Raw genomic sequence first — 25882 nt, 5'->3', positions numbered from 1 at the left:
AAAGCACTGAAACTCAGGGCTGATGGAAACAATCAGTACTAATGAAACGATCACCTCCTCGCCACCCACATATTAAGTTAATCAATTCATTATTCCCAGGAGCTCCTCTCCCTGTAGAGCCTCCTCGGGTCAGGTGGTGAGGTCTGGTTTTGTTGGAGGTGCAGGGAGACTCTGAGAGGCATAAAGGAGCAAAGATGCCCATATCGGTAGTGGAAGGAGCCCCAGGCTCTGCCTGGCTTTGCTCTGAGTCTCTGTGGCCCATCATCGTGTAGGGCTCTTGGTAACCCCTCGGGAAGCCAGGTGGAGCAAGCCTGGACTGAGGAAGGGGCCTCTATGCATGGACACACACTGGCCCCAAATGCAGAGATGACGCCAACCCTCACACAGAAGGACCTGCAGATGCCCCCCATGGGTTCAAACAGTCAGCACAGGGCGTTTCTGGAGGGGCAGGGGGTGAGGTCCAGAGGGAGCTTGTAGGGGACAAAGGGAACGAAAGCAGACGACTTCAGCTTGGAAGCCAGCATGAGCACAAAGCCTCCAAGTGGGGGGCCTGGGGTTGGGGGCTCGGGAGCAGGTACCTTTATGCTTTTTGGCAGCGCCCGGCTCCGAGACACTCACGGAGCTCTCTGATAGCTCATCACCGTCGGGGTCCAGCAGGGCCTGGCTGCTCCATGCCACGGCCTGGGGCTCCTTCTCCAAGTCCCAGGAGTCTAGCTCATCCTCCTGGGGCTTGGGGGCAAGGGATGCCTGGGCTGACTCAGCTTCCTCCGGTAGGGCAGAGGCTGCGGCCACCTCCGGATGGGATGGGGCATCCTCCTGGTGGGTGCTGTCCACAGAGGCCATGTAGCCCTGCATCAGGGCAGCATCGTGGTCCTGAGATAGTGAGGTCTGTCAGGGGCGGTGGGGAAGATGACAAGGGTTACGTGAAAGGAAGAGAGGGTTCGAAAAGACCTGAAAAGCACTCTCCAAAACATTCTAACAGTTGATTTCAAAGTCTCAGAAGATGCAGTAGCAGGCCTCGGAGAAGGTGCTCATACATCACGGCTGTTGCTCATGCTTGGGCTAAAAAAGGTCTCCCTTACAGCCGGGGCTCAGGGTCCCTAGGCAGCTGGGGGGTGGCCCCCGGGGCTCAGAGGTTAACCCCCTTCCTCCCGCAGATGGGCCTAGCGGTGGGAGCATTTGTGACAAGCCGCAGAAATAAGATGCAAGAGAGCCCGTCCTTCAGAGTCCACGACAGCACAAAGGAAGTGGCTGTGGGTGTTTCGGGTTTAGTTGTCTTTGTTCCTCCACACGTTTATGTTACCTGCAAGCAGAAATTCACTGGCGCAGCCTCTTAAAGATTATATTTTGTGTAAAAATACTTAAGCACTAAATTAACCTCTGAGAGTCGGGATAGCGCTTCCTTGGAGGGGGAAAGTTTGGGAAGGAGGGCACGGGGGCTCCCTGAGGGCCAGTCATGCTGTCCTTGGTGTGGGTGGCAGTGACATAGGCGTTTGCTTAGGGATAATGTGCAGTTCTGACTTAAGTGCTGGCCTGTGGAAGAGCCCACTGACTCAAGATTAGATAATTTCCCCATCTCTACTAAAATAAATACAAAAAATTAGCCGGGCGTGGTGGTGGTCACCTGTAGTCCCAGCTACTCGGGAGGCTGGGGCAGGAGAATGGCGTGAACCCGGGAGGTGGAGCTTGCAGTGAGCTGAGATTGCGCCACTGCACTCCAGCTTGGGCAACAGAGCGAGACTCCGTCTCAAATAATAATGATAATAATAATAATAAAAAGATTAGATAATCTGAGCACCAATACGAATAATCACTGCAGTGGATTCAGAACATTAAATACTAAGATCCAGGAGTTCCTCGTGAGCTTTAAATACGATCTTGGAAAAAGTATATGGGAGATTTCCATGGGTCTTGTCCTTATTTTGCTCATTCATTCACCCAAGACTGAAGAAAACCCAACTACCGGGCCCCGGACTTCCAGGGAGGTCATGGATCCCCTGCTGAGGGGCTCTAGAGGGGTCAGGAAGCCCCAGAACCACCACCTGCCTGCCTCTGGGATGTGGGCAAGGCCACCCTCTGGGTACAATGGCAAGGCTGATGACTCATCTCTGGCACCTCCGAGGTCCTGTTCTGGCCCGTCTTCCAGTCACTGAGGAATCCACGTTCTGCGTGCCCTCTGGCCCACCCTCCCACTCTTTCGTCCACAATTCTTCCTCATCCCCTTCCCACACCAAATCAAAATCTCCCAACTCTCCCTCAACCTGTTCACTTGGAAATGTCAAAAAAGAGTAAGGGCCGGGAGCAGTGGCTCACACCCGTAATCCCAACACTTTGGAAGGCCAAGGTAGATGGATCACTTGAGTCCAGGAGTTCAAGACCAGCCTGAGCAATGTGGTGAAACCCCGTCTCTACCAAAAATACAAAATTTAGCCAGTCTCATAACGAATTAGCTGGTCTCAAAATAAATAAATAGATAGATAAAAATTTAAAAATCAAATTAAAAAATGTAATAAAGAGAGTAAGGATCTGTAACATGGCCCTTCGCCTGAGGGGTTGGCCTCTCCGCAGCCTGAACCACACGCCTGCCACCACCTGCTCTGAGCAGACGTCCCAGAGCGGGAGAAGGGGAAGAAAGGGAGTGCAATGTCCATGGGGGACACTACAATCTTCATTTCTCTCTAATTACAAAAGGAATAAACATTCACTGCAAAAAAGCAAAAGGCTTTGGAAACGTGTCACATGGAAAGTGTAAGTTCTCCATGACTGGGTGGTGACGAGAGTAGAGGTTCTGCACCAAAGAGGAGTCTTACGTCATGTTCCTCTCTTTCAGTAATTTTTCTTGAAATGATTGGCCAACCTCTCAGTGTGTAAAGCGTCACTGATTAGAAACTCTCCCATGTCCTTGGTGAATGGGATACACTGCGTAAACACAATACCACGCGTGACTCCTTTGTGGGGTGAGGAACATAATTTGACATTTGTAAATGGAACTCTCTGGATGTGAACCAAGCGCTTGGGCTAACTTCTTCAAAGGGCAGAGGAGCAGCAGGTCACTGACAGATACAAACACCTCCCCAGCCACCACCATGGTACCTTGGAGATCCCTGATATGATAATAGTGCTTTTCTTCCGTGGCGACTTGAGTTTCAGCTTTGAAGATTCACTGAGTTGTCGAATGGCAACTTCAGCCACTGGATCCGAACCATTCAACACCAACAATTCTGCCAGAGGGAAGGCAGTGTTAAGTTCATCAGCAAAAATTAAAGACTTCCATGGGAACTTCCAGGGATAATGGAAATGGTCGATAAGCAATGGTTAGCAGATATTTTCTAAAAAGGGCCAAAGAGTACATTGTTTAGGCTATGTAGGTGGTCTCTGCAACAACTTCTCAACGCAGCTTTTGTAGAGTGAAACTAGCTAGAGATCACAGGTAAATAAATGAGCATGGCTGGGTTTCAGTAAAACTTTATTTACAAAAACAAGTGACGGGCCAGATTTTTCCTGTGGGTCATAGTTTGATGTTTGCTGACTCTTGGTCTACAACTTGATTCCCTGGGTGGTTACAAGATACTCACTGAAGTGTCTGCTTAACATTCATCTATTTTATTTAAGTTATACCTGAATAGAGTTGATGGAAAATGGCAAAAGCAAGCAAGCGACAAAAAAAATATCTAACCCTTTGGAAGATTTTGAACTTTGAAAGGCAAGGTAGTGACTGCTTTTCCCTCCCAAGAGTGGCTAAACACACAGAATAGTAACTAGAGCTATGAAGGGCCAGTTAATAAAAGCACTTCCTTCCCTAGGTGAATAACCACACACCAGCCAACATCAATAGAATGCTTACGGCGAACCAGGTGCTGTTCAGAGGGCTCTGTGCACATTCTCTCATTTACTCCTATTCCACACCCCATGAGCAGATCCTTCCTTTTATCCCATTTGACCGCTGAGGAGGATGTCCAGCAGCCAGGAGGCCCCAGAGCTGACGTGAGACTCAGAACTGATGCTTGTAACTTACACTTTCCCGCTCAGGTAAAGTCAAAACGACAAAGCTATTAAAGTAGCAGGATAGTAAAAGGAACTTCTGCCTCAGTTTTGGCCATGGCCTGAGGCTTACAGATGCTGCATTTCCAAAGGGAGTCAAGATAAGACCACAGTGGCCAAGAACCGGTGACGATGACCCTGGGGAATAACAGATACTTGGTCTTCCTCCCTAGTTCCTGGCACAGAGAACAATAACAACAACAAAAAAACCCTTTGAATTCCAGAGCCACTGAGCTGAGGCATCTTTCTTATTCCTCACAAGCCCCTGCAGCCCACTTGAGTGAATGCTAATGAGGATGGACATTGGATGTCGGAGGCACCAACCCTGTGGTTAGAAGGTTGGAACTTTCTGCCCTCCTCTCGCCTGTGGGGAAGGGAAAGGGGCTAGAGATTGAGTTCAAATTACCAATGGCCAATAAGTGAATCAATCATGCCTACATATCTACTTATAGAAGCACCATAAAGCCCTAAAATGACAGGGCTCAGGGAGGGTCCAGGTTGTGAACCAATGCATGCATGTACTGGGAGAGGGGCGACTCCACGGAGATCAAAGCTTCTACGCTCAGGACCCTTCCAGACTGTGCCCTGCGCCCCTCTTCATCTGGCTGTGCATTTGTGTGATAATAAACTGGTAAACCCAAGTAAAGTGTTTCCCTGAGTTCTGTGAGCCATCGTAGCAAATTATGGAACCCGAAGAGGCTGTCATGGAAACCCCAATTTGTAGCCAAGTGGGACAAAAGTGTGGTAATCTGAGGACCCACTATTTGCGCCTGGCGTCTAAGGTGGGAAGGTGGTTTTGTGGGGCTGGGCCTTTTACCTGTGGGATCTGAGCTAACTCCAGGTAGTGCCAGAATTGAATTAAATTGTAGGACACCCAGTTGGTGTCTGCAGAGAAACAGAAAATTGCTTGCCATAGAAAATCTACACATTTGGCGTCAGGAGTGTTGTGAGTAGAAGAACAGATTTTTGTTTAGCCACTGAGCCACACTGAGAAGAGAGAAGTGTTGGAGAAAGGAGTTGGGGAAGACTCCTTAGGAGAAAGCTGTGCTGTAATTCCCAAAGCCACCAAGGGAGAGGCGTTGGGAGCGCATCCTCCTCAGGCCAGGCCCAGTGCTTCTGTTCAATCCCCCGAGAGCCCGGTCCAGGTGCTAGGTATAGCCTGGACACCTGCTACAGTGCCTGGCTGCACTGTGGCGGGTGAGCCTGGGGCTGGCTCCATGGCCCATGCACCAGAACCCACAGTGGGAACATCAGTCTGGGTGTTTTAAGAGGAATCCTGCCCAGGTGATGGGACCCCACAATATGCACAGTGGGGGCACTGCCAGGGGAAGAAACTGAGGAAGGGGCATCAGGGGCAGCGGCAAAAGTGTCAGAGCGGCTCCATCTCAAATAAGAGCTGGGCAAAATGAGGCTGGGACCCCCTGGGCTGGACTCCCAGGAGGTGAGGTATCCTTACTCACAGGGTGAGCTACGAGGTCAGCACAAGGCACAGGTCACAAGGACCCTGCTGATAAAACAGGATGCGGTAAAGCAGCCGGCCAAAACCTGCCAAAACCAAGAGAGCAGCGAAAGTGACCTCTGGCTGTCCTCACTGCTGGTGATACACTAATGATGGTGCATTCGCGTGCTAAAAGATACTCCCACCAGCACCATGACAGTTTGCAAATGCCATGGCAATGGCAAGAAGTTACCCTATATGATCTGAAAAGGGGAGGAACGCTCAGTTCTGAGAAATCCCCACCCCTTTGGTAGAAAACTTGTCAATAATCCAACCCTTGTTTAGCATATGATCAAGAAATAAACAGAAAAAGAGCCAACCAGCAGCCCTCACAGGTTCTCTGCCTACAGAGTAGCCATTCTTTTATTCCTTTACTTTCTCAATAACTTGCTTTCACTTTACTCTGTGGACTCGCCCCGAATTCTTTCTTGCACCAGATCCAAGAACCCTCTCTTGGAGTCTAGATCAATACCCTTTTTTGGTAACGAAAGGAGGGGCAGGGCTTGCATCCCAGAATTGCAGGTGGGGGACCCAGCACGGTAATATCCAAAAAACCATAAAACCCCCCATGAGAGGAGGAAGCAGTTGTAAACTTTCACCAGGCTGAGAATCCAAAACCACGTTAAGACAGTGCTCCTCCAGTGAGAACTTCCCACTCCCCTGACCACCCCACCTTGTCCAGTTGTTGGCCTTCGCAAGGTCAGACACAGGACTCGGTGAACGGGGGAGAGCTAAGCAAGAAGGAAGCACCCATTGCTCCTGAGAGGTCACGAGGGGGCAAAGGGACAAAGTTAATCCCCAAATTTAGATTGTGCAGTGATTTAATAAGTCAGTAAGACATCTCTTCAAAAATGTCTGTTACCTGAAAGTGACCATAAAATAATAGGAGATTTGCATTTCCTATTAGCAGTGACCATTTCCTAGTAGAAGGGAAAACTACTTCTACTCAACAGGTCTAAGCAGAGAGTGGGAAACAAAATTAAAAGTGACCGTGAGGATGATGTCCCAAGTCCTACTTATTTGATATTAATGTAGCTAGCGTGTTGGGCAAGAAAAAAATGATCAGAAGGCCAGGCGCGGTGGCTCAAGCCTGTAATCCCAGCACTTTGGGAGGCCGAGGCAGGCGGATCACGAGGTCAGGAGATCGAGACCATCCTGGCTAACACGGTGAAACCCTGTCTCTACTAAAAAAATAAAAAAAAAAACTAGCCAGGCGTGGTGGCAGGTGCCTGTAGTCCCAGCTACTTGGGAGGCTGAGGCAGGACAATGGCGTAAACCCGGGAGGCAGAGATTGCAGTGAGCCGAGATCCCGCCACTGCACTCCAGCCTGGGCGACAGAGCGAGACTCCGTCTCAAAAAAAAAAAAAAAAAAAAAGATCAGAAATTTTAAAACGTAAAGTCTCAGCTGGTTTTTTATTTTGTTAAAGCATTCCCTAAAATGTAGAAGGAATACGAATGCCGCTTCTGGTCTTTGATCAATTTGGAGTTCCCTTTATCTCCCTCTCCTTCACTCATCACTCAACCACAAAACCAAGCCAAATCAAAACTTTTTTTTTTTTTTAAGAGATAGGGTCTCACTCTGTCACCCTGGCTGCAGTGCAGTGGTGCAATCTTGGCTCACTGCAACCTCCACCTCCCGGGTTCAAGCGATTCTCCTGCCTAAGCCTCTCAAGTAGCTGGGATTACAGGCATGCGCCACTACGCCCGGCTAATTTTTGTATTTTTAGTAGAGATGGGGTTTCACCACGTTGGCCAGGCTGGTCTCGAATTCCTGACCTCAAGTGATCCACCCACCTCAGCCTCCCAAAGTGCTGAGATTACAGGTGTAAGCCACCGCACCTGGCCCAAAACAACTTTTTCCAAACTCTGAAAGGAAAGTACTTCATATCAGAACAGCCCAAAAGGCCCAAAGGTGCTAAAAGGGAGAGCGGTGTGGGCACGTCTCAGTTACCTGTATCTGAAGAAGAGAGCGTTTTGCTGACAGGGGCGCTGCGGCAGGAGATGGCCTGGACAGAGATGTCCTTCTCGATCACCTTCACCTTGATGGGACTCTTCACCGGAGACTCTGCCAGAGGAAGATTCTGATTACAAAGCTGGCCCCATGGTTGACTGGATCAACAATTACCGAAAAGTGAAAGGATAGCCCTCATTGCAACTCTGGTGTGTGCAGTTGGCAAAGGCAAAGTTTAATGAAAGCCGTTTTGAACGGAGGAAAGGCAACAGTGGTGTCTGGAGTCCAGGTTGAAATAAAATTTCAGAAACATTTTAACTAAGCTAGAATTTCCCATTCTATTTGGCATCCCTGAACTGTGCCAACTCATGTATTCTGGGAGGATGATGCTTTTGCACAAGTAGAGATGCACTGTGAATTGTGAGAAATAAAGCATACACTTATACAGAAATTTCTGTCTCCAAGGCAGTGGCTGTGGAGACAGGTACAGAATTCAGCTGGATCGCAAATGATAGCCTGTCAAGCCTTCTAACAAACGATTTTTAACAGAAGAAAGTCTACAAAGCCAACTCACTTTGAATTTTTCAAGAAAAAAGTGTGTGCTGTCCCCACATACAGTTAATAGAGTTCGTGTTTTGTTGTGTTTTGTTTTGTTTTTGAGAGGGAGTTTCGCTCTTGTTGACCAGGCTGGAGTGCAATGGCGTGATCTCGGCTCATTGCAACCTCCACCTCCTGGGTTCAAGCAATTCTCCTGCCTCAGCCTCCAGAGTAGCTGTGACTACATGCATGTGCCACCACACCCAGCTAATTTTGTATTTTTAGTAGAGATGGGGTTTCACCGTGTTTGTCAGGCTGGTCTCAAACTCCTGACCTCAGGTGATCTATGCACCTCGGCCTCCCAAAGCGCTGGGATTACAGGCATGAGCCACCGCGCCCGGCCCTATAATAGAGTTCTTAATTTAACTTAGTTGGAGTTACACCCCTAAGTGTAACTATTTATACTATCTAGATTTTAGCTTCAGAATACACCATGGGAATCAAACCTCGTTTCAGCTTATTGCATACGTGTTTGGCAGAAGAAAAAGATAACTGTCGTCCAACAACAACAAAACACGAAGCACGAGTGTGGCCAATCAGCACCCTTCCTGTGCTGTGAGATTTTCCTAACACTCAGTGCTGCAGGCTCCAGGACTCCGCAGTCTATGGGGGCAAGGTGGTTACAGGCAGGCGCCACGCACAGAGTTCCTCGACTGCATTCCTGTTGTCTCACCGGAGCTCAGCGGGGACGCCCTCCCCACGTCGACACGAGGCTTGGTCTTCACGGCAGTGACAGTAGTGACCACAGTCCCACAGGGCATCACCATGCGGTCCTTTTCGATTTTTGCAGCAGGAACAGGGGGAGGGATGGGCCAGGATTTCAATTCCCCAGGTTCTATGTAAGAGAACTGCAGAGAAGACGCGTTACTTGTTTCTGGTTTTGTGGAAACTGCACAGGCTGATCAGCCACGTAACGCTGCCTTCTTGTGAAATAACCATAATTCCTTCCCTTAAGGTCACTTAGCATTTCCAATTAACCTGGATATTCCCAGAATGGACACAGACCCCACCTTATACACAGCCGGCTCAGCACATAATGATGGCAACCGAATAGAAGCCGGAGAACCAAGCAAAATTTTCAAAGGCCTCTTTGGGGTAGGCCTGTAAAATGGCATCCTGAAAAGTCATCTCCTCCAGCAGATAACTCAACTGTACAGTGGACAGAACATGCTCTGTTTGAGTGTAGTCCTGCGTACAATAAAAGACCATCTCCTCTTAGAGGAGGTCTTATTTCCCACAGAAGCAGGAGTGAGACTCTGCAGACATAAGTGAAGACGCTCCTTAGGAAAGTGCCCCAAGCCGGAACCAGCCGCCATGGGAGCCTCGTCCTACCTCTGCCGTGACCGAGCCCAGCACCGAGCTGCCGCAGGCAGACCCGCTGGTCAGTGTGAAGCTCTGTGGCCCAGAAGGCTGCTTCTTAAACAAATCCAAAGGAACTGTTGCCATCGCCAGCAGACCTGAAAAGACAGGAGACAGGCAAGGGGTGCCGCTGATGTTTCCACGGGGTTCCGTGAGAACAGAAAGGCCCACACGCCCAGCAGCCGGAACACGCTCCTCACGTGCCTCTGGCACACTCGAAAGTGCTCACGTTTCAGAACGTTTTAAAAATGTCAGTGTCATAAAAGACAAAGGATGTCAAAACGCTGCAGGACAGAGGATGCTAAAGCAACAGGACAGTCAGGCAATGTCTGGCCTTGTGCCGGAGTGGAAAGGTCACTGCTCTGAAGGGCATCATGGGGTCATCCAGTGACAAAAACTGGAAAATGGGCATAAGTTAAGGCATTGCAGTAATGTAAATTCAGGAAGCTGATAACTGTACTGTGGACACAGAAGAGAGTATCTCCATTCCTAGGAAAATACACACTAAGGAATTGAGGATAAAGGGCCGAGATGCATATAATTTATCCTCGTGTGTGTGTGTGTGTGTGTGTGTAAAAAGGAAATGAGTATGGCGGGGAGAGACCAAGAGTGAGCACAAATAGTAAAGGAAACCGGGCAAATGTTAAGGATACGTGAGTTTGAGTAAAGGTTATGTGGCTGTTCTTTGTATTGTTTTTGTAAAGTTCGACATTTCATAGATTCCATCAGGCTGGGCTGGAATGAAATCTGAATGAGGCCAGCGGGAGTGGGGACCCAGGAATGGGGTCAGAAGTTGACCTGTCTCCAGGTGACCAGCCCCCCCACGCTGTGTGGGTCCCCGACCTGCGGAATGCCTCTCTCAGAATTATCTCATGGGCATCCCAGTTTTCCTGGGACTCCAAAATCAAGGAAGTCGCCTCAGGATTCTTGCTATAACAACTAGGATATAAAACTAGTTAATTGGGAGAAATAACAACCTTCTCACTTTAGGAGGTAACCAAATGGCTTGATTTTATTGCTGGATAAGCTGGGCAAGGGCTTCCCAATTTTGGTATGTTTATGGGGAGAGTTTTACAATCTAAGAAAATATTTATATCTTTAAAAACCTAACAAATATTGTAACTACTGATTTGGAGACACGCACACATACAGGCCCACGTTCATTTTAGTGTTTTAGTGACTTTACCTCTAATTGTTGCTTTCTTGTGTATAAATCGTTAAGTTCCATTTAAACCTCTGTAGTTTATTTTATAAGGAAAAACCCAATGAAATGGATACAGGCAGTAGAATGGGGATGAAAAAGCTCTGGAGATAGATGGGGGTGATGGTTGCACAACAATGTGAGTGTAGTGACTGCCCCTGAACTATGTACTTAGAAATGGTTAAGATGATACATTTTACGTTGTTTATCTTACTACAGTTAAAAGGCTTTGTTTTTGTTTTTGTTTTCCAGAAAAGGAGGTCTCTTGGGGCAAGGAGGGTTCAGAACTACTTCTCTATGCCAAGAATTGTTGCATAAAATATTTTGGATTTTTTTTTTAAACAAACAAACAAAAAATCCAGTTGAACATTTCCCCAAAATGTATGACCTTGTTAATAACTCAAATTGCCTTTCGACCAAAACGTCCCATGGGAAAACCGAAGTCATTTAGAGGAGGGGTCACCGTCCTCTGCTGGATCTCCCACTGCCCTTTCCCGAGGCCCAGGTCACGCAGTGGAGGACCTTTCCAGAGGGCGAGGCCTCTGTGCTCCTGCTCAACCCACCTTCTGAGGGTCGCCCAGCCTCTGAAATCTGCAGGTGTAACTCCTTCGACTTGGCATTCAACTCGCTTTGGAAGAGAAAAAAGTTATGAGTCCTTTATTATTTTTATGAAATATAGCACTTTTTCTGATTATAGAAAGGAACACAAAGATGTCAATATTTAACAAACTACCAAGACACATAACCAAAAATAGGAAAGAGTATCTGCAACCTCCCCGTTCGGAAACAGCTACCGTTAATATTCAGGGACTAGCCTTCCAGAGCAGTGAACAGGATGTTCTGTGATGACAGTGACAGACCAGCTGTCAAATGTGGTAGCCACAGAGCACTGGAGAGGTGGCCAGTGCAAGCCAAGGAACTGAACGTCATTTTTAAAAATTTCCGTTAACTTAAATTTAAAGAGACACACGTGGCCAGTCGCTGCCATACTGAAAGCACAGCTATATAATGACCTAAAGACAAAACACAGAACACAACATACCTCCCTCCTCCTTTGTAACCTGTTTATTTTCTTTAAAAAGGCATAAAAAAAAAAAAGTAGAGATGAAGTCTTGCTATGTTGCCCAGGCTGATCTCAGACTCCTGAGCTCAAGCCATCCTCCCGCCTCGGCCTCCCAAAGTGCTGGGATTACAGGAGTGAGCCACTGCGCCCAGCCTGTAATCTATTCTTTTAACTGAAAATTTTGCGGATGTCTTTCTGTGTAACTACAGAGCAACATCATGTTTGATGGGCCTCTAGTATTCTGCTCTTTGGCCTTAGGAGATTTTATTTGGCCAACTCTTCAATAACAAACGCTTCTTAACGTGCTGGTGGTCCCCAGCATTTCATAACCATATACAAGCTGAGAGGCACATTCTTACGCATATATCTTTGCACGCCGTGTGATTATTTCCTCAGGAAAACTCTAATTGCCTGTCAAATGGCATGTGCACTTGAGAGGTGTTTTTTTATTTAGGCTGACTGATGGCATCCAGAATGCTTATTCCCAGTGACACTTCCAATGGCATTATCACTCTCTTACTCTCCACCAAGCTGTGAGGTACAAAAATGACCTCTCTCTTTTGCCAAAGTGTGCATGACTTTATGCTGTTTCTGAACATCTTTTCAGAAATTTATGGCCATCGGTAGCTCTGGCTTTTGTATTTCCAGTTCAGGAATTTTGCTCAGTTTTCTAAGGCAGCTGTCCTCTTTTCCATTCATGATTTATAAAAGCTCATATATATATATACACACACACACACACACGGGAAATTTCCTTCCATTACTTTTTCTAATTGTTCATTTTTTAAGGATTAGATTGTGATTGATTTTAATACCTTGGTACTCAGCTAATTCATTAAATTATTATGTCTATTATTTTTTTAAATATTCATTTCTACATTATATCCATTATTCTTTCTAATACTTTGGGTTGATTTTCTTGCATAGTCCTGATATGCAGTCATATCATCTCCAAACAATGACCGGTCTTGCCTCTTCCTTTCCGGTATTTGTGTATGGTTTTTTCCTTATCTAATTGCATTAACCAATACTTCTAGAATAAAACAACAGGCATCCTTCTCTTGATTTTAGTGAGTCTGCTTCTGGTATTTACCATTTATAGTGATTTAAAAAATCTTATTAAAGAAGTCTCCATAAATTTTGCTCTAATTAAGTTTTTAAAAATTAAGAATGGGTATTAAATGTCACTGAATGTCTTTTGGACCTATGTAGAGAAAATACGTTTATTTTCTCCTTTGATCTAGTGACATGATGAACACCATTAATAGACCTCCTTATGTGAAAGCACACTTACATCCTTACATTCCTGGTATGAACACAGCTGGTTTTATTTTTTATGTGCTGTTAGATTCTGTTTGATAATATTTTATTTATGATTCTTACACCATTATTTATGTGCATGGCCTACATTTTTCCCTGTCTCTAATTTTTTTTTTTTTTTTTTTTGGAGATGGAGTCTCACTTTGTTGCCCAGGCTGGAGTGCAGTGGTACAATTTCAGCTCCCTGCAACCTCCGAATCCCAGGTTCAAGCCATTCTCCTGCCTCGGCCTCCCGTGTAGCTATGATTATAGGCACCTGCCACCATGCCTAATTTTTGTATTTTTAGTAGAGACAGGGTTTCATTCACCATATTGGCCAGGTTGATCTTGAACTCCTGACCTCAAGTGATCCACCCACCTCAGCCTCCCAAAGTACTGGGATTACATGTGTGAGCTACTGTGCCTCGCCAATTTTTTTTTTTTTTTTTTTTTGAGACAAGGTATCTTTCTGTCACCCAGGCTGGAATGCAGTGGCACAACCACAGCTCACTGCAGCCTCGATCTTCCAGGCTCAAGCGATCCTCCTACGTCAGCCTCCCAAATAGCTAGGAGTACCACAGGCAAGGCAAGGGCCACCATGCCCGGTTAATTTTTTTTAAACTTTTAGTAGAGAAGAGGTCTTGCTATGTTGTTCGGGCTGGTCTTAAACTCCTGGGCTCAAGCGATCCTCCTGTCTCTGCCTCCCAAACAGCTGGGATTACAGGCATGAGCCTCTGCACCCAGCCCCTTTTTCTATTTTCTTTTTTAGGTTCTGGATTCAGTCAGAGGCTCCCTCCATTTCCATGATGGATGATGTGTGTGTCTCTAAGAGACCCAACAACGGCTTCCTCTCCTCATATCAGGGCAGGAGGAGAAAACTGACTCTAAGAGTTGCCTTTAAAACGAAACCCATGCTTGACCTAAAGCTACCTTTAAGAAGCTTAAGACGTAATTTGTTGTTAACTGTTTTGGTTTAGTGTTTTAGCCTAAACGGTGCTGCAGAACGATCTCAGGATTCAGCACTCCTGAACAGACACGACCGTGGACACGCAGGCCCAAGATAACCCGGCCGGACTCACAAGGTGAATTCCTCTTCCCACGTGAGGTCCGTAGTGTTTTTCGTCAGGGTGCTGGAGAACTTCTGAACGGGATCGTTCAGCTGCACGACGCACACTGCGTTAATGTGGCCTGTAATTAAATAGAAGGGCATCGTGTTGGCGTTTATTTTTATTTACTTTTTATTTATTTATTTTTTGAGATGAAGTCTCACTCTGTTGCCCAGGCTGGAGTGCAATGGCGCAATCTCAGCTCACTGCAAGCTCCACCTCCCGGGTTCAAGGGATTCTCCTGCCTCAGCCTCCCGAGTATCTGGGATTATAGGCGCGCATCTCCACGCTCAGCTAATTTTTGTATTTTTAGTAGAGACGGGGTTTCACTATGTTGGCCAGGCTGGTCTCAAACTCCTGACTTCGTGATCCACCCGCCTCGGCCTCCCAAAGTGCTGGGATTACAGGTGTGAGCCACTGCGCCCGGCATTATTTTTATTTTTTAAATTGCATGAAGACATTGTATGCATAGAAAAAAAGGCTAAATTAAATGGCTAAGGTTGAGGCTTACCCACTTCAGAGACTGGGAATTCTTTCATTCCATTTTCAAATGCTCATAGCACCAACCTTTATTGGAGTTAAAGAATTTTTTCCTACATTTGATATCAACAGCCCTGGGCTGACCCCAAGTGCCTCGCCCCTTCCGTCAGTGCTGGCCACAGGCATGGGCTCCCAGGGGGACCCTCCCCGAGAGGCAGCACCATTATATACAGAGGCATGGTCCCCACTTTTAGACAAGACTAACGGTTTGCCAAAGCCCGAACATCAGTTCGTGTTGACTCCTAAATTTGGAAATATACCTCACAGAGTTCCCATTTCCCAACTTACACCAGACAGGTGCGGTACCTAATACTAGCTGGGTATTTGATCCAGGTAGTAGGACATGTCCCTAGTGAACAGCTGTTTCTGCTTTGAGACAATGCTTCTCCCTGCAGCACCAAGTCCCTAACACACTGTGGAATCAGTAATTGCTAGAATGTGTGGACGCTGGACCATGCCGCAGCAGGGTGAAGCAGCCTCCAGACGTTCGCTACTGAGCTTTCACAGTCACTCTTCAAGAGAAGACTCAGACCCAGACGTGGGGACATCCAGCAGAGGGAGGCACAGGGCCTGGCCTCAGGGCAGGTGCGTGTGGGAGCTGGGACCCCAACCCTGACCGACCGAGTCCAGCGAGCCCACTTTTAGCCACTAAGCAGTACAGGCTGAAAGAAAGGGCAACGTGCAGGCACTTTTACCAAAAAAAAAAAAAAATCCTCGACAGCTAGCTCTGCACAGTCTCGGCTGCTAGATGTGCCCATTTGTGCTTTTGGAACCGGAGGAAGTCCCTCGCAAATAAAGATAAGTCACCTTTAACACACTCAGGCAATACAATTCACTCCTGTTCTTGGCAAAACGGAGTCGCGGAGTAAAGAGGTGCCCTGTCTCGAGTGACTCTGTGTCTGGGGCCTCAACAATGATTCAGAACCACCCAGAAGGGGTTATCCGTTCTGTGTTGCTTGTCTTGGCTCCAACAGCAGCCATGGTCTCCCAGCACGGGAGTCCCGAGTGTGGCCGAAGTCATCTGATGCCCATCAACTCCCTACATCCCCCTTCACCCACTTTCTAAGAAAGCAGAAGCTGCACGTTGGTCAGGGATGCTTAACACATACATACGGGTTCAACAGTTTAAAAATAAAAAAAGGAAAGAAAAGATAAAAAAGACAGGACAATTCCAGACAAATGAAAAAGGCCAAATCAATTATATTCCTTTCTCCCCTCGGCCTTCACACGTGCAGAAACAGGATTGCATTTTTTACCATCTCTTGTTCCCATTACATTTTCAGGTGCTTTCTGCAACCATGGCAGGGCTCCCACTGCACCCCCACAGGAGGATGCCACCAGAGAATCCAAGCCCCCCCAGAGCCCCTGACTCTGCTCAGGGGCAGGAACAGCCCCTCCAGGCAGGCCAGGCTCCCACTGTCACCCACCTGAGGCACCAGGCTCACTGAGCAGCAAGGCGCCGATGTTCCTCACCAGTAGCTTTAGCTCGTGAGCCCTTGGAGGTTTCGGAGGACAGGATTCCTGAGCAGTAGAGGGGGCACACTGTAAGTTCTGAAAAAATAAAAAGCACTTTATTTTTGGTCTTTGTGGGGAGACTGAGGACCAAGGAAGTAGCCGCTGGACTCCTGTTATGGGGGGGGTGGCAGTGGGGTGTCTACAGGAAAACCTGCACGGAGAACCCGAGCTCTGGGGTCTGCTCTGGGGAGCCAATGAGCCATCGCCATCCTCCTGCTGGGAGCATTTTCTATCCTAAATACAGCAAGCACAAGTAGCAATGCATTCATCCACAGACAGGGTTCCCAAAACTTACCACAGGGGAAGATGGAGCTCGCTTTGCCATGGGTCTAAACTATCTGACCCGGGCAGGTGCTTAAGAGTGTGAGGACCTCTTCTGCCAGCTGCAGGCACTCACAGCCTGCTAACACAGAGCAGGACACCAGCCAGATGGGAACGGCCAGGGCCGTCAGCCCACACCCATTTCCCACCTCCACGCAGAGTACAACGCCCACATGAGGAATGTCTATGCACACCTAGCACTGCACAGGTGAGAGGACAGGTGAAGGGACAGGTGAGGGGCATAGGAGAGGGGACAGGTGAGGGGACAGAGGCAGGGGCAGCTGGGACCAGCTTCCACTACCTCACATCTTCCAACAGGCACCAGGGCGTTTCCAACAGAAAGCACCCCCAATCTGGAAGAGCCCAGCTTCAAACCAGCATTTCCCAAACCGGGTTCCACCTGTCACCCACTGCCAAGAGGGTTCTCTTTTTTCTTTTTTTTTTTTTTTTTTTGAGGCGGAGTCTTGCTCTGTTGTCCAGGCTGGAGGGCAGTGGTGCGATCTCAGTTCACTGCAACCTCTGCCTCCTGGGTGCAAGCAATTTTCCTGCCTCAGCCTCCTGAGTAGCTGGGATTACAGGCACCCACCACCACACCCAGCTAATTCTTTTTGTATTTCTAGTAGAGACAGGGTTTCACCATGTTGGCCAGGCTGATCTCGAAATCTCGACCTCAGGATCCGCACGCCTCAGCCTCCCAAAGTGCTGGGATTACAGGCATGAGCCACCGCGTCTGGCCAAGAGTGTTCTTTTAAAAGAGGCTCTGTTTGTTGCAAGCATTCAGGGACCCAGACGGGCTTCTCAGAGGTGGCGCCAGCCCCCATGCTGTGAAAGTTTTCAGGCAGAGACCTGGGTGCTGATTCGACTGAGCACTTCTTCAGGGGAACGTCCCCTAATGTCTCAAGAGACACACATACTCTTTCCCACCCAGAAACACTGTTCTGAGCCGGGCACTTCCCAAACGTGAGCTGAGGGTGCTACAGCCGCAGACGGAATTGCCGAAGTCCCTGAAATCCAAGGGTGCGAGCACTGGGGACAGAGCAATCTACTTGTCTGGGACAGAGATGAAATCTTTTCTTTTTCAATTGCTGAGGGTGATGGTTAACGGCATGTGTCAACTTGACTGGGCCATGGGGTGCCCAGATATTTGGTCCGACATGATTCTGGGTGTGACTGTGAGTGTGTTTCTGGATGAGATTAACATTTAACTTGGCACACGCAGTGATCAGATTCTCCTCCCTCACGTGGGTGGGCCTCATCCAGTCAGTTGGAGGCGCAATGGAACAAAAAGGCTAAGTAAAAGGAAACTCCTCTTCCTCACTGCTTGAGCCGGGAAAGGGGCCTTTTCCTGCCTTCAGACTTGGACTGAAACAGTGACTCTTCATGGGTCTTGAACCCACTGGCCTTTGGACTGGAACATACACCACGGGCTCTTTTGGGTCTCAGGGCTTCAGACTCAAACTAGAATTACCCCACAGACTCTCCTGGGGCTGCAGCTTGCCAAATGCAGATCTCGGAACTTGTCAGCCTTCATAATTGTGTGAGCCGATCTCACACTCACACACACACACACACACACACACTCCCATTGGTTTTGTTTCTCTGGAAAATCTTGACCAATATAATTTTTATATATATATATATATATATATATATATATATATATATATATATGCTATTTTGATTAAATAAAATGTACAAATTTATGGAAAAGCATGATTGAAGTTATGATCTTCTGGGTCCTATTATTTTTTAAATTCATGGATTCCAAAAATATACGACTGTTTTATAAAGTTGCATACATTTTGACATTAAAAGTTGATTGTCATATTCAGCACAGTCACCTCTGATGTGAAATAAGCTACTGTGACAGAATTACTGAAAGGGACAGCACTGGGACTCTCCTCTCACCTCCCAAGAAGCACGGGCTGGTCCCCTCCATTTGGAGAGGCTGAGTGCCCCCAGGCATCAGGCCCCTGGGAAACCCCTCAGACATCCGCACCCCTCCTGTTCTGCCCTGCTGGCCCGGTGCCCCTTCTGCATATTGCAGGCTTTGGGAGGGTGATGGTGCTTCCTTATACTCTTGTGACCCCCACAGCCAGGGCTTAGCACCAAACACTGCCATCAACTGATATCTGTTCAGTGAAACAAAGTCTTCAGACTCTACTGACGGCTGGTGACGTCTGCAGACCAAGGACCAACATCATATAAGAATTTATATTTTCAAACTGACTTCACCAAGAGCTAGATAATAAAGATGGACATTATAATAAAGACATATTTTATCATGCTATATAAAACCACTGCCAAAAAATATATTTTTTAAACTTCAGGGACTATAAGTGCCTGTTTCACATAGTCATGATAAAAAGATCAGCATATGACCAAGAGAACACACCTTAAACAAAGGATTATTGATGTGTTATTTAGGCCCACGAAGTTGACCAGGGCAAATGCTCTGGATAAGAATTTAACCAGAAAAGTGAGCAGCACCCTAATCAGATGGTACAGGGGGGCTCCAGCATGAGGGGGGAGGCAGGTGATACGGAAAAGGGGGTCACACAGATGAGACTAGCCTCCTTTATCGTGCACTCCCAAAGGACACAGACCTCCAAGAGGCAGGAGCTGTTGCAGGCAAGACCAGGGCAGCAGGCCGGCTCAGGCTAAACTATCTCTGTCTATCCTACCCACCTGGCTCTGCTTGCTTCTGGGGCAATGTTCTCAACGCTGGCTGCTTTCCCAGGTACCTTGGTCCTGGAAGGATGAGGTCTAGGGCTCTGAATGGACAGGGAAATGTCAGGGTTTTTTTGGTTTTGTTTTGTTTTTTTTTTTTTTTGAGGTGAAGTCTTGCTCCGTTGTCCAGGCTGGAGTGCAGTGGTGCGATCTCAGCTCACTGCAACCTCCGTCTCCTGGGTGCAAGCGATTCTCCTTCCACTTCATGAAGCTTTGCAGCCCCCTGCTCCGAACCCGAGGCTTTATCCCACACCCACCATCATTATCTCCAGCAAGCACCTGAGCCATCTTGGCTCTACCATGGGAGGTGGAGGAATGCTGGAAATGCACACAGATTCTCCAAGAGAGGCGGGCCATGGTGCCTGACGGTTCAGATGCAGCCACAGCACCCAGATGGGTTTACCTGAGCTTCCTTTACATTCGTGGGCCTGATGATCAGAACCACTGATGGAGAGGCAGAACCAACCAAATGCTTCAAGATGTCCTTGAGAGTGTCAGACATCACACTTGTCTCAGCCACCGGGTCCTGGTGAAAGAGGAGAAAGTTGACAAATAGACTTTGCAAGCCCATTCCCTGCTCCCAACCTCATGTCTTCGGGTGACTAAAACCATGCAAAGCAGGAAGGAAGGAAATTACCTTCAGATTTTAGCTTTGTCCTTGCAAAATCTGTGGAAAGAAGAGGCCCTGCCCTTGGAAGCAGCCTTCGGACTCAGCTCAAGTTACGAGTGCAGCGCCCTCACCACGGGAAAGAGCGCCTGATCACCAGATACGGCAGAGCATGGAACGGGTACCTACACTGTCATTATCCTTGGCTGCATATGCTAAAATCATCCAGCCAAGCAAACCCGCATCTGGGGAAGGCTTCAGGGTTTTTTTAAGTGGCCAGGTGACTCCAGGTGCAGCTCAGGTGGGAGCCCTGCATTCAATCCCATCAAAGCCATCCCCCGCAGGCCCTGCCAAGCCAAAGGGACCATCCACATCCAGACAGGCCCAAGCCAGCCCCAGAAGGGGTGGCTGGGGATAGGGAAGGAGGCCACCAACACCAGCCATGCACTCAGTTCCCCACCACAGGCTGTTCTAACACACGTGTGTTCTCACGCCAACGGAAGAATCACAAAAACTTACGGACTGACCTCCCCCAGTGCTTTGGGCTGGATATTAACGGCCATTTCCGGCACACTGATGAAGGACCAGCTAATCTGGAGGTCCTCTCTCTTCTCTTTCATGTGGAACTCCAGCTATTAAAAAACAAGTTATTAGAGGGCTACTCTTTCCACCAAAGCCTTAATGTGCATGTGCGTGTGCATGTGTGTGTGTGCATGTGACTGCGTATGTGAACACGTGTGCATGTGTGTATGTGAGCATGTGCATGTGCATGTGTGCATGTGTGCGTGTATGAGCATGTGTGCGCACATGTGTGAACATGTTTCCATGTAAGCATGCGAGTGTGTGCGTGCGTGTGAGTGTGCATGTGTGTGCATGTGTGAGTGTGCATGTGTGAGCGTGTGTGCATGTGAGTGTGCATGAGTGGGCGTGTGTGTGGATGTGCGTGTGTGCATGTATGGGTGTATGTGCATGTGTGAGTGCATGTTTGTGTGTGCGTGAGTGCATATATGCACATGTGTGAGCATGTGTGTGCATGTCAGTGTGAGTGTGCATGTGTGAGTGTGCACGTGTGTGCATGTGCGTGTGTGCGTGTATGGGTGTGTGTGCATGTATGAGTGTATGAATGTGCGTGTGTGTGCGTATTTGAGTGTGTGTGGAACTGTGCGTGTAAGCATGTATGCCTGTGTGTGCGTGTGTGTGCATGTGTGCGTGAGTGTGCGTGTGTGTGTATGTATATGCGTACCTGCTCATTTATTCATGTATTTTCATAGAAAACTGCTTAGCTTTCCATTTGGCATACTATGTGCTTTCAAAATGGACAGCAGGACCCCAAACTCCCTTTACCCCCTTCCCTTCCTGCCCCTTCACTGGCCTCAACCTACCCCTCAAAGAGGAACCTCAGTATTGGTTGCCAACAACTAGATGTCATCAAAGCCCTGCAGTCTATTTAACATAGTTTGCTGTGCCTTGCATTTCTTCTTCTGGGAGTGTCCCCAAGGCATAAAGGAGACAGGAGTGAGAGAAGGGCCCAGGGCACCTCATTCTAATCCTGGGCGCGGGCTCCCCTGCCCCACACTCACACAGTCCTGAAGATTGTGTGTCACACAAAGGCCTCTTTACTCTCTCTTGCCGGGGCCGCCACGGCAGCCTCTAACTGGACTCCAATCTCTAAGGATGCCTCATCCCATCCTGTCCATTTGGGAGACAGAACAGTGGCCCCCAAAGATGTCCACACCCTAATCCCTGGAACTTGTGACTGTGGGACCCTACAGGGCACAGGAGACTTGGCAGGTGCAATAGGAGAAGGACCTCAAGATGGGGAGATGACCCTGGGTCCTTCCAAAGAGCCCAGTGGAAACACGTGAGTCCTGAAGAGTGGGGGGGCATGGGAGAAGAGGGGCCAGGGCATATGAAGTGAGGACTGCAGGCATCCCTGCTGGTGTGGAAGTGGAAGAAGGCACCCTGAGCTGAAAAATGGGGTGCCTCAAGGAGCCAGAAATGGCCCTCCACTGACAGCCAACAAGAAAATGGAACTCAGTCCTGTAATCCCCTGGAATGAAATTCTACCAAAAACCCCAAAAGCAATGAACAGACTCCCCTGTGACCGCCACTAAGGCAGGCAGCCCTGACAGCTTCTGGATTTGCACCTGGCCGGACACCTGGCCTCCTTTTATGATGGCATCACCAGTCTGTGCTGTTTTAAACTGTTCACGGTCATTTGTTTCCACAGCCACAGAAAGCTACTATTGTATCCTTTATTCTTCAGCTAGATGTTCCATCCAAAGCAAAAGTCTCAACTTTGCACATCCCCATCCCTTCCCCGCTCCTAAACAAAAGGGAAGAACGACTTTAGACTATCTGAGTACGTGGACTCTCACCTCGGCTAGAAGCAGGGTAAGAGAAAAAAGATGACTTTTACTGCATAACCGTCTCCAACCTGCCTTCCTTGTCTGGTAACTCTGGAAAAAATTAGGTAATTCTAGGGGAACAGTGCACTTTACTTGTTTTGACACAGACAGCTGAGTCGAGGGAGACCACTCTTGCATCTCTGGCCAGAGGAGCATCAGAGAAGCGGGAATGCCTCCTGCCGCCAGCATCAATTACTTACCAATCTCTAGCAGCTGCCTCTGCGCTGAGAGGTAATCCACATGCCGGTTTCTAACTGTGTTAACAGATCAAAGATACAACTGTGTTCTTTCTGTGTGAGCTGCTTAACATGGCATGAATGCTTTGATATAATAAACACAATGTCAGAAATGACATTTCTTCATTTGTGTTTGTGATCCTCTCTGGACTCAGTCAGTTCCAAAACATGCATCATATGTTGGGTAAATATGACCCAGACGTTGAAGGTTATTTTCTAATCACATTGTCCAAATCATCTGGGGGATGCAGGAGAGCATGAACACCTCATGAATCCATGGTGCCAACCTTTCACCTCTGCAGTTCTCTCAAAGGGGGTGCTGCTGGGGCGAGGCTGAGGAACTGGGAGGGTGGATTTCAGAAAAAAGCCACGTAGGTAGCCAGGAAATCTTGTGAGTGCTGGCTATTTAAAACTATGCCTTTGTAGGAAAAGCATACGAGATGTCATCTTCCCTTGCGACTGGGAATTCTGCATGACTTGAGCTCATCCCCCAAATTCGGTGCTAAGTCCAAGGACACAGGAGATGAAACAGGGCATTGAACTGGCAGTGACCCTTGAAACAAGCCCAGACAACTGCAATTTTTAAATACCAGCTAAATAGGAACTCTGGTGACTATCTGGCCGGATGTGAGAGACGCACAAACTCTCTGATGATTTGGGCATCCAAAGTGTCACTGGGCTTACTGTAATTACTAGAGATCTGTAAGTCTCTCTATATAAAATTATAGAGATATGCATAATTATATGTATGTCTTTATTATTATAAGCCTATTATTAAAACATGGAATGGTGGTAATACTAATGTACCCTAGAACTTAAATAAAAAATAAAAATAGGCCGGGCGCGGTGGCTCAAGCCTGTAATCCCAGCACTTTGGGAGGCCGAGGCGGGCGGATCACAAGGTCAGGAGATCGAGACCACAGTGAAACCCCGTCTCTACTAAAAATACAAAAAATTAGCCGGGCGCGGTGGCGGGCACCTGTAGTCCTAGCTACTCAGGAGGCTGAGGCAGGAGAATGGCGTGAACCCAGGAGGCGGAGCTTGCAGTGAGCCGAGATCGCGCCACTGCACTCCAGCCTGGGCAACAGCGTGAGACTCCGTCTCAAAATAAATAAATAAATAAATAAATAAATAAAAATAAAAAAAATACTTTCCCAGATTCCAAGTCAAACCTGCCAGCTTTATAAGATACCATTTTCAGGCTTGATCATAAACCAGAGAAGAGGAATGAGAACCCAGGGAGGGAAAGGTGGGATGGAAGAATGAGAAAAGTAGAGAAAGGAATGGCAGAAATGCAAGGAAGGCAAAGGAAGAGAAAAGAAATAAAAGCATCCAGGATATTGACAAAACTGACTCTGGGAATTCTTTGAATGGTGATGGATGCTACAAAGTGCCTCTTTTCATTATGAAATTACTTCCTAGGAACTCATCACCAAAACAATTCAAGCTCAAGTACATATTTTCAAATGAACTATTTTTTTTTGCATCTCTCTATATATTATCTATTTCTCACAACTTATCACTGTAGAATAATGTCTTATTTCCTAATTGTTTCATGTTTATTGATTTTATTTTTCCAGTGAGAATACACATTTGAGCATTTTTTTCTTATGTCCATCATAATGCCCAAAATAATACCTAATAATGAATAGTATACAGTTATCTGAGTCATTTATATCTAGTTTTGTTCACTTATTCAATTGATAAACATGTTAAGTATTTATAGTGTACCAAGAGCTAAGGATACAGAGGTGAATATGGTAGACCAGATTTCTAAAAATAATAATAATGATAATAAGGGGGGGGGTTCTTTTTAAATCGACCTTGTCAGAAACTGAAAAGAGGAATGCCCCACAGCCACCGCTCAGCTGTGTTCCCAAGCTGCAACCAGTACCAGATTCGGAACCAGAATCACTTTTCTCATCTCAGATGCCACCTGCCTTATCATATCCGTCAACAACACCCCGCCTTGTTCAAATGCCCGAAAGAGTCAACCCCTGAGTTTATTATAAATGTATGTGTGCGTGTGTAGTGTGTGTGTGTAATGTGTAGTGTGTGTGTATGACCATTTCCTACACATAAAATCCTATATGGAAGCTTACAGTTTGAAAATTATGACATGAATGATAAATAATAAAAACATGAATGTTACAGCCCCATGACTCACACCATGCTCACTCTTCACATTTCTGAGAACTGTGACAGGTCTCACAACTCGCAAAATCTACACATCTTTACCTGTAAATGGAACGGGGAGAGCCGCACGTTGTACAGCCGGCATCCAGCACCTGAGGCAGGCTTCTCGCTGACCAAGAACTGAAGAGCCTGGCCCACCACCTGACAGAGCACCACCTGGAGGCGGCACAGGTAAGGGAGAAAACTGTGTCTAAAACAAAGGACAGCGCATACATAGGCATCTTTTTTTTTTTTTGACAAGGTCTTGCTGTGTCGCCCAGGCTGGAGTGCAGTGGTGCGATCTCGGCTCATACCTCCCCAGCTCAGGCGATCTTCCCACCTCAGCCTCCTGAATACATGGAACTACAGGGGTGTGCCCCCACACCCACCTAATTTTTGTATTTTTTTTTTTGGAAAGATGGGGTCTACCTAGGCTGGTTTCGAACTCCTGGGCTCAAGCAATCTTTCCACCTTGACCTCCCAAAGTGCTGGGATTACAGGTATGAGCCACTGTTCTCAGATGCCACAGGCATCTTTTTCTTTTTTGTTTTGAGACAGAGTCTTACTCTGTCACCCAGGCTGAAGTGCAGTAGAGCAATCTCAGCTCACTGCAACCTCCGACTCCCTGGTTCAAGCGATTCTTCCACCTCAGCCTCCCAAGTAGCTGGGATTACAGGTGCATACCACCATGGTCGGCTAATTTTTGTATTTTTAGTAGAGACAAAGTTTCACCATGTTGACTAGGTCGTTCTTGAACTCCTGACCCCAGCCTACCCACTTCAGCCTCCCAAAGTGCTGGGATTATTGATGTGAGCCACCACGCCCGGCCTAGGCATCTTTATATCAAAATAATCTGGACTTTATACATTAGCAAGGATACAAATTTAGAGTTTCAAAGTTGGATAAATATTCAGATTAACATCTTTTCTATAATGTAGTAGTTTGAAAACTAGAACAATATTTCAAATATTTGCTTCCTGATGACTTTCTTAGGATCTAAAGTCTTGACCAAATCTAGTTATCATGTGCTTTTCACATATAATGCAGTTTTTTTCCTTTTTTTTTTTGGAGACGGAGTTTGACTCTGTCGCCCAGGCTGGAATGCAGTGGCGCAATCTCAGCTCACTGCAACCTCCCAGGTTCAAGCGATTCTCCTGCCTCAGCCTCCTGATTAACTGGGATTACAGGCGCGTGCCACCATTCCTGGCTAATTTTTTGTATTTTTAGTAGAGACG

The 25882-nt window shown here is 47.3% G+C and overlaps 1 protein-coding gene across 4 annotated transcripts in view; it reads right to left on the bottom strand.

The window, feature by feature from the left end:
- C2CD2 (C2 calcium dependent domain containing 2) overlaps positions 1 to 25882 on the bottom strand; it is a 70021-nt gene that overhangs the window by 13170 nt on the left and 30969 nt on the right. For 2 of the 4 annotated variants that reach the window (XM_005548633.5, XM_045389326.3), the window contains 11 exons: positions 24711 to 24824; positions 20356 to 20460; positions 19625 to 19747; positions 16083 to 16206; positions 14089 to 14197; positions 11211 to 11275; positions 9420 to 9544; positions 8761 to 8935; positions 7491 to 7604; positions 3094 to 3221; positions 579 to 888 (listed from right to left, as the gene is read on the bottom strand). In XM_005548633.5, coding sequence (XP_005548690.3) covers positions 579 to 888; positions 3094 to 3221; positions 7491 to 7604; positions 8761 to 8935; positions 9420 to 9544; positions 11211 to 11275; positions 14089 to 14197; positions 16083 to 16206; positions 19625 to 19747; positions 20356 to 20460; positions 24711 to 24824 — 1492 coding nt within the window. The remainder of the gene's footprint in view (positions 1 to 578; positions 889 to 3093; positions 3222 to 7490; positions 7605 to 8760; positions 8936 to 9419; positions 9545 to 11210; positions 11276 to 14088; positions 14198 to 16082; positions 16207 to 19624; positions 19748 to 20355; positions 20461 to 24710; positions 24825 to 25882) is intronic. The other 2 variants (XM_005548634.5, XM_074033977.1) reach the window with 2 other exon arrangements.

The sequence above is a fragment of the Macaca fascicularis genome, chromosome 3 (genome assembly GCF_037993035.2).
Source record: "Macaca fascicularis isolate 582-1 chromosome 3, T2T-MFA8v1.1".
NCBI lineage: Eukaryota > Metazoa > Chordata > Mammalia > Primates > Cercopithecidae > Macaca > Macaca fascicularis.
Note: the sequence above shows the minus strand (reverse complement) of the source record. Positions and strands in the feature narration are given on the sequence as shown.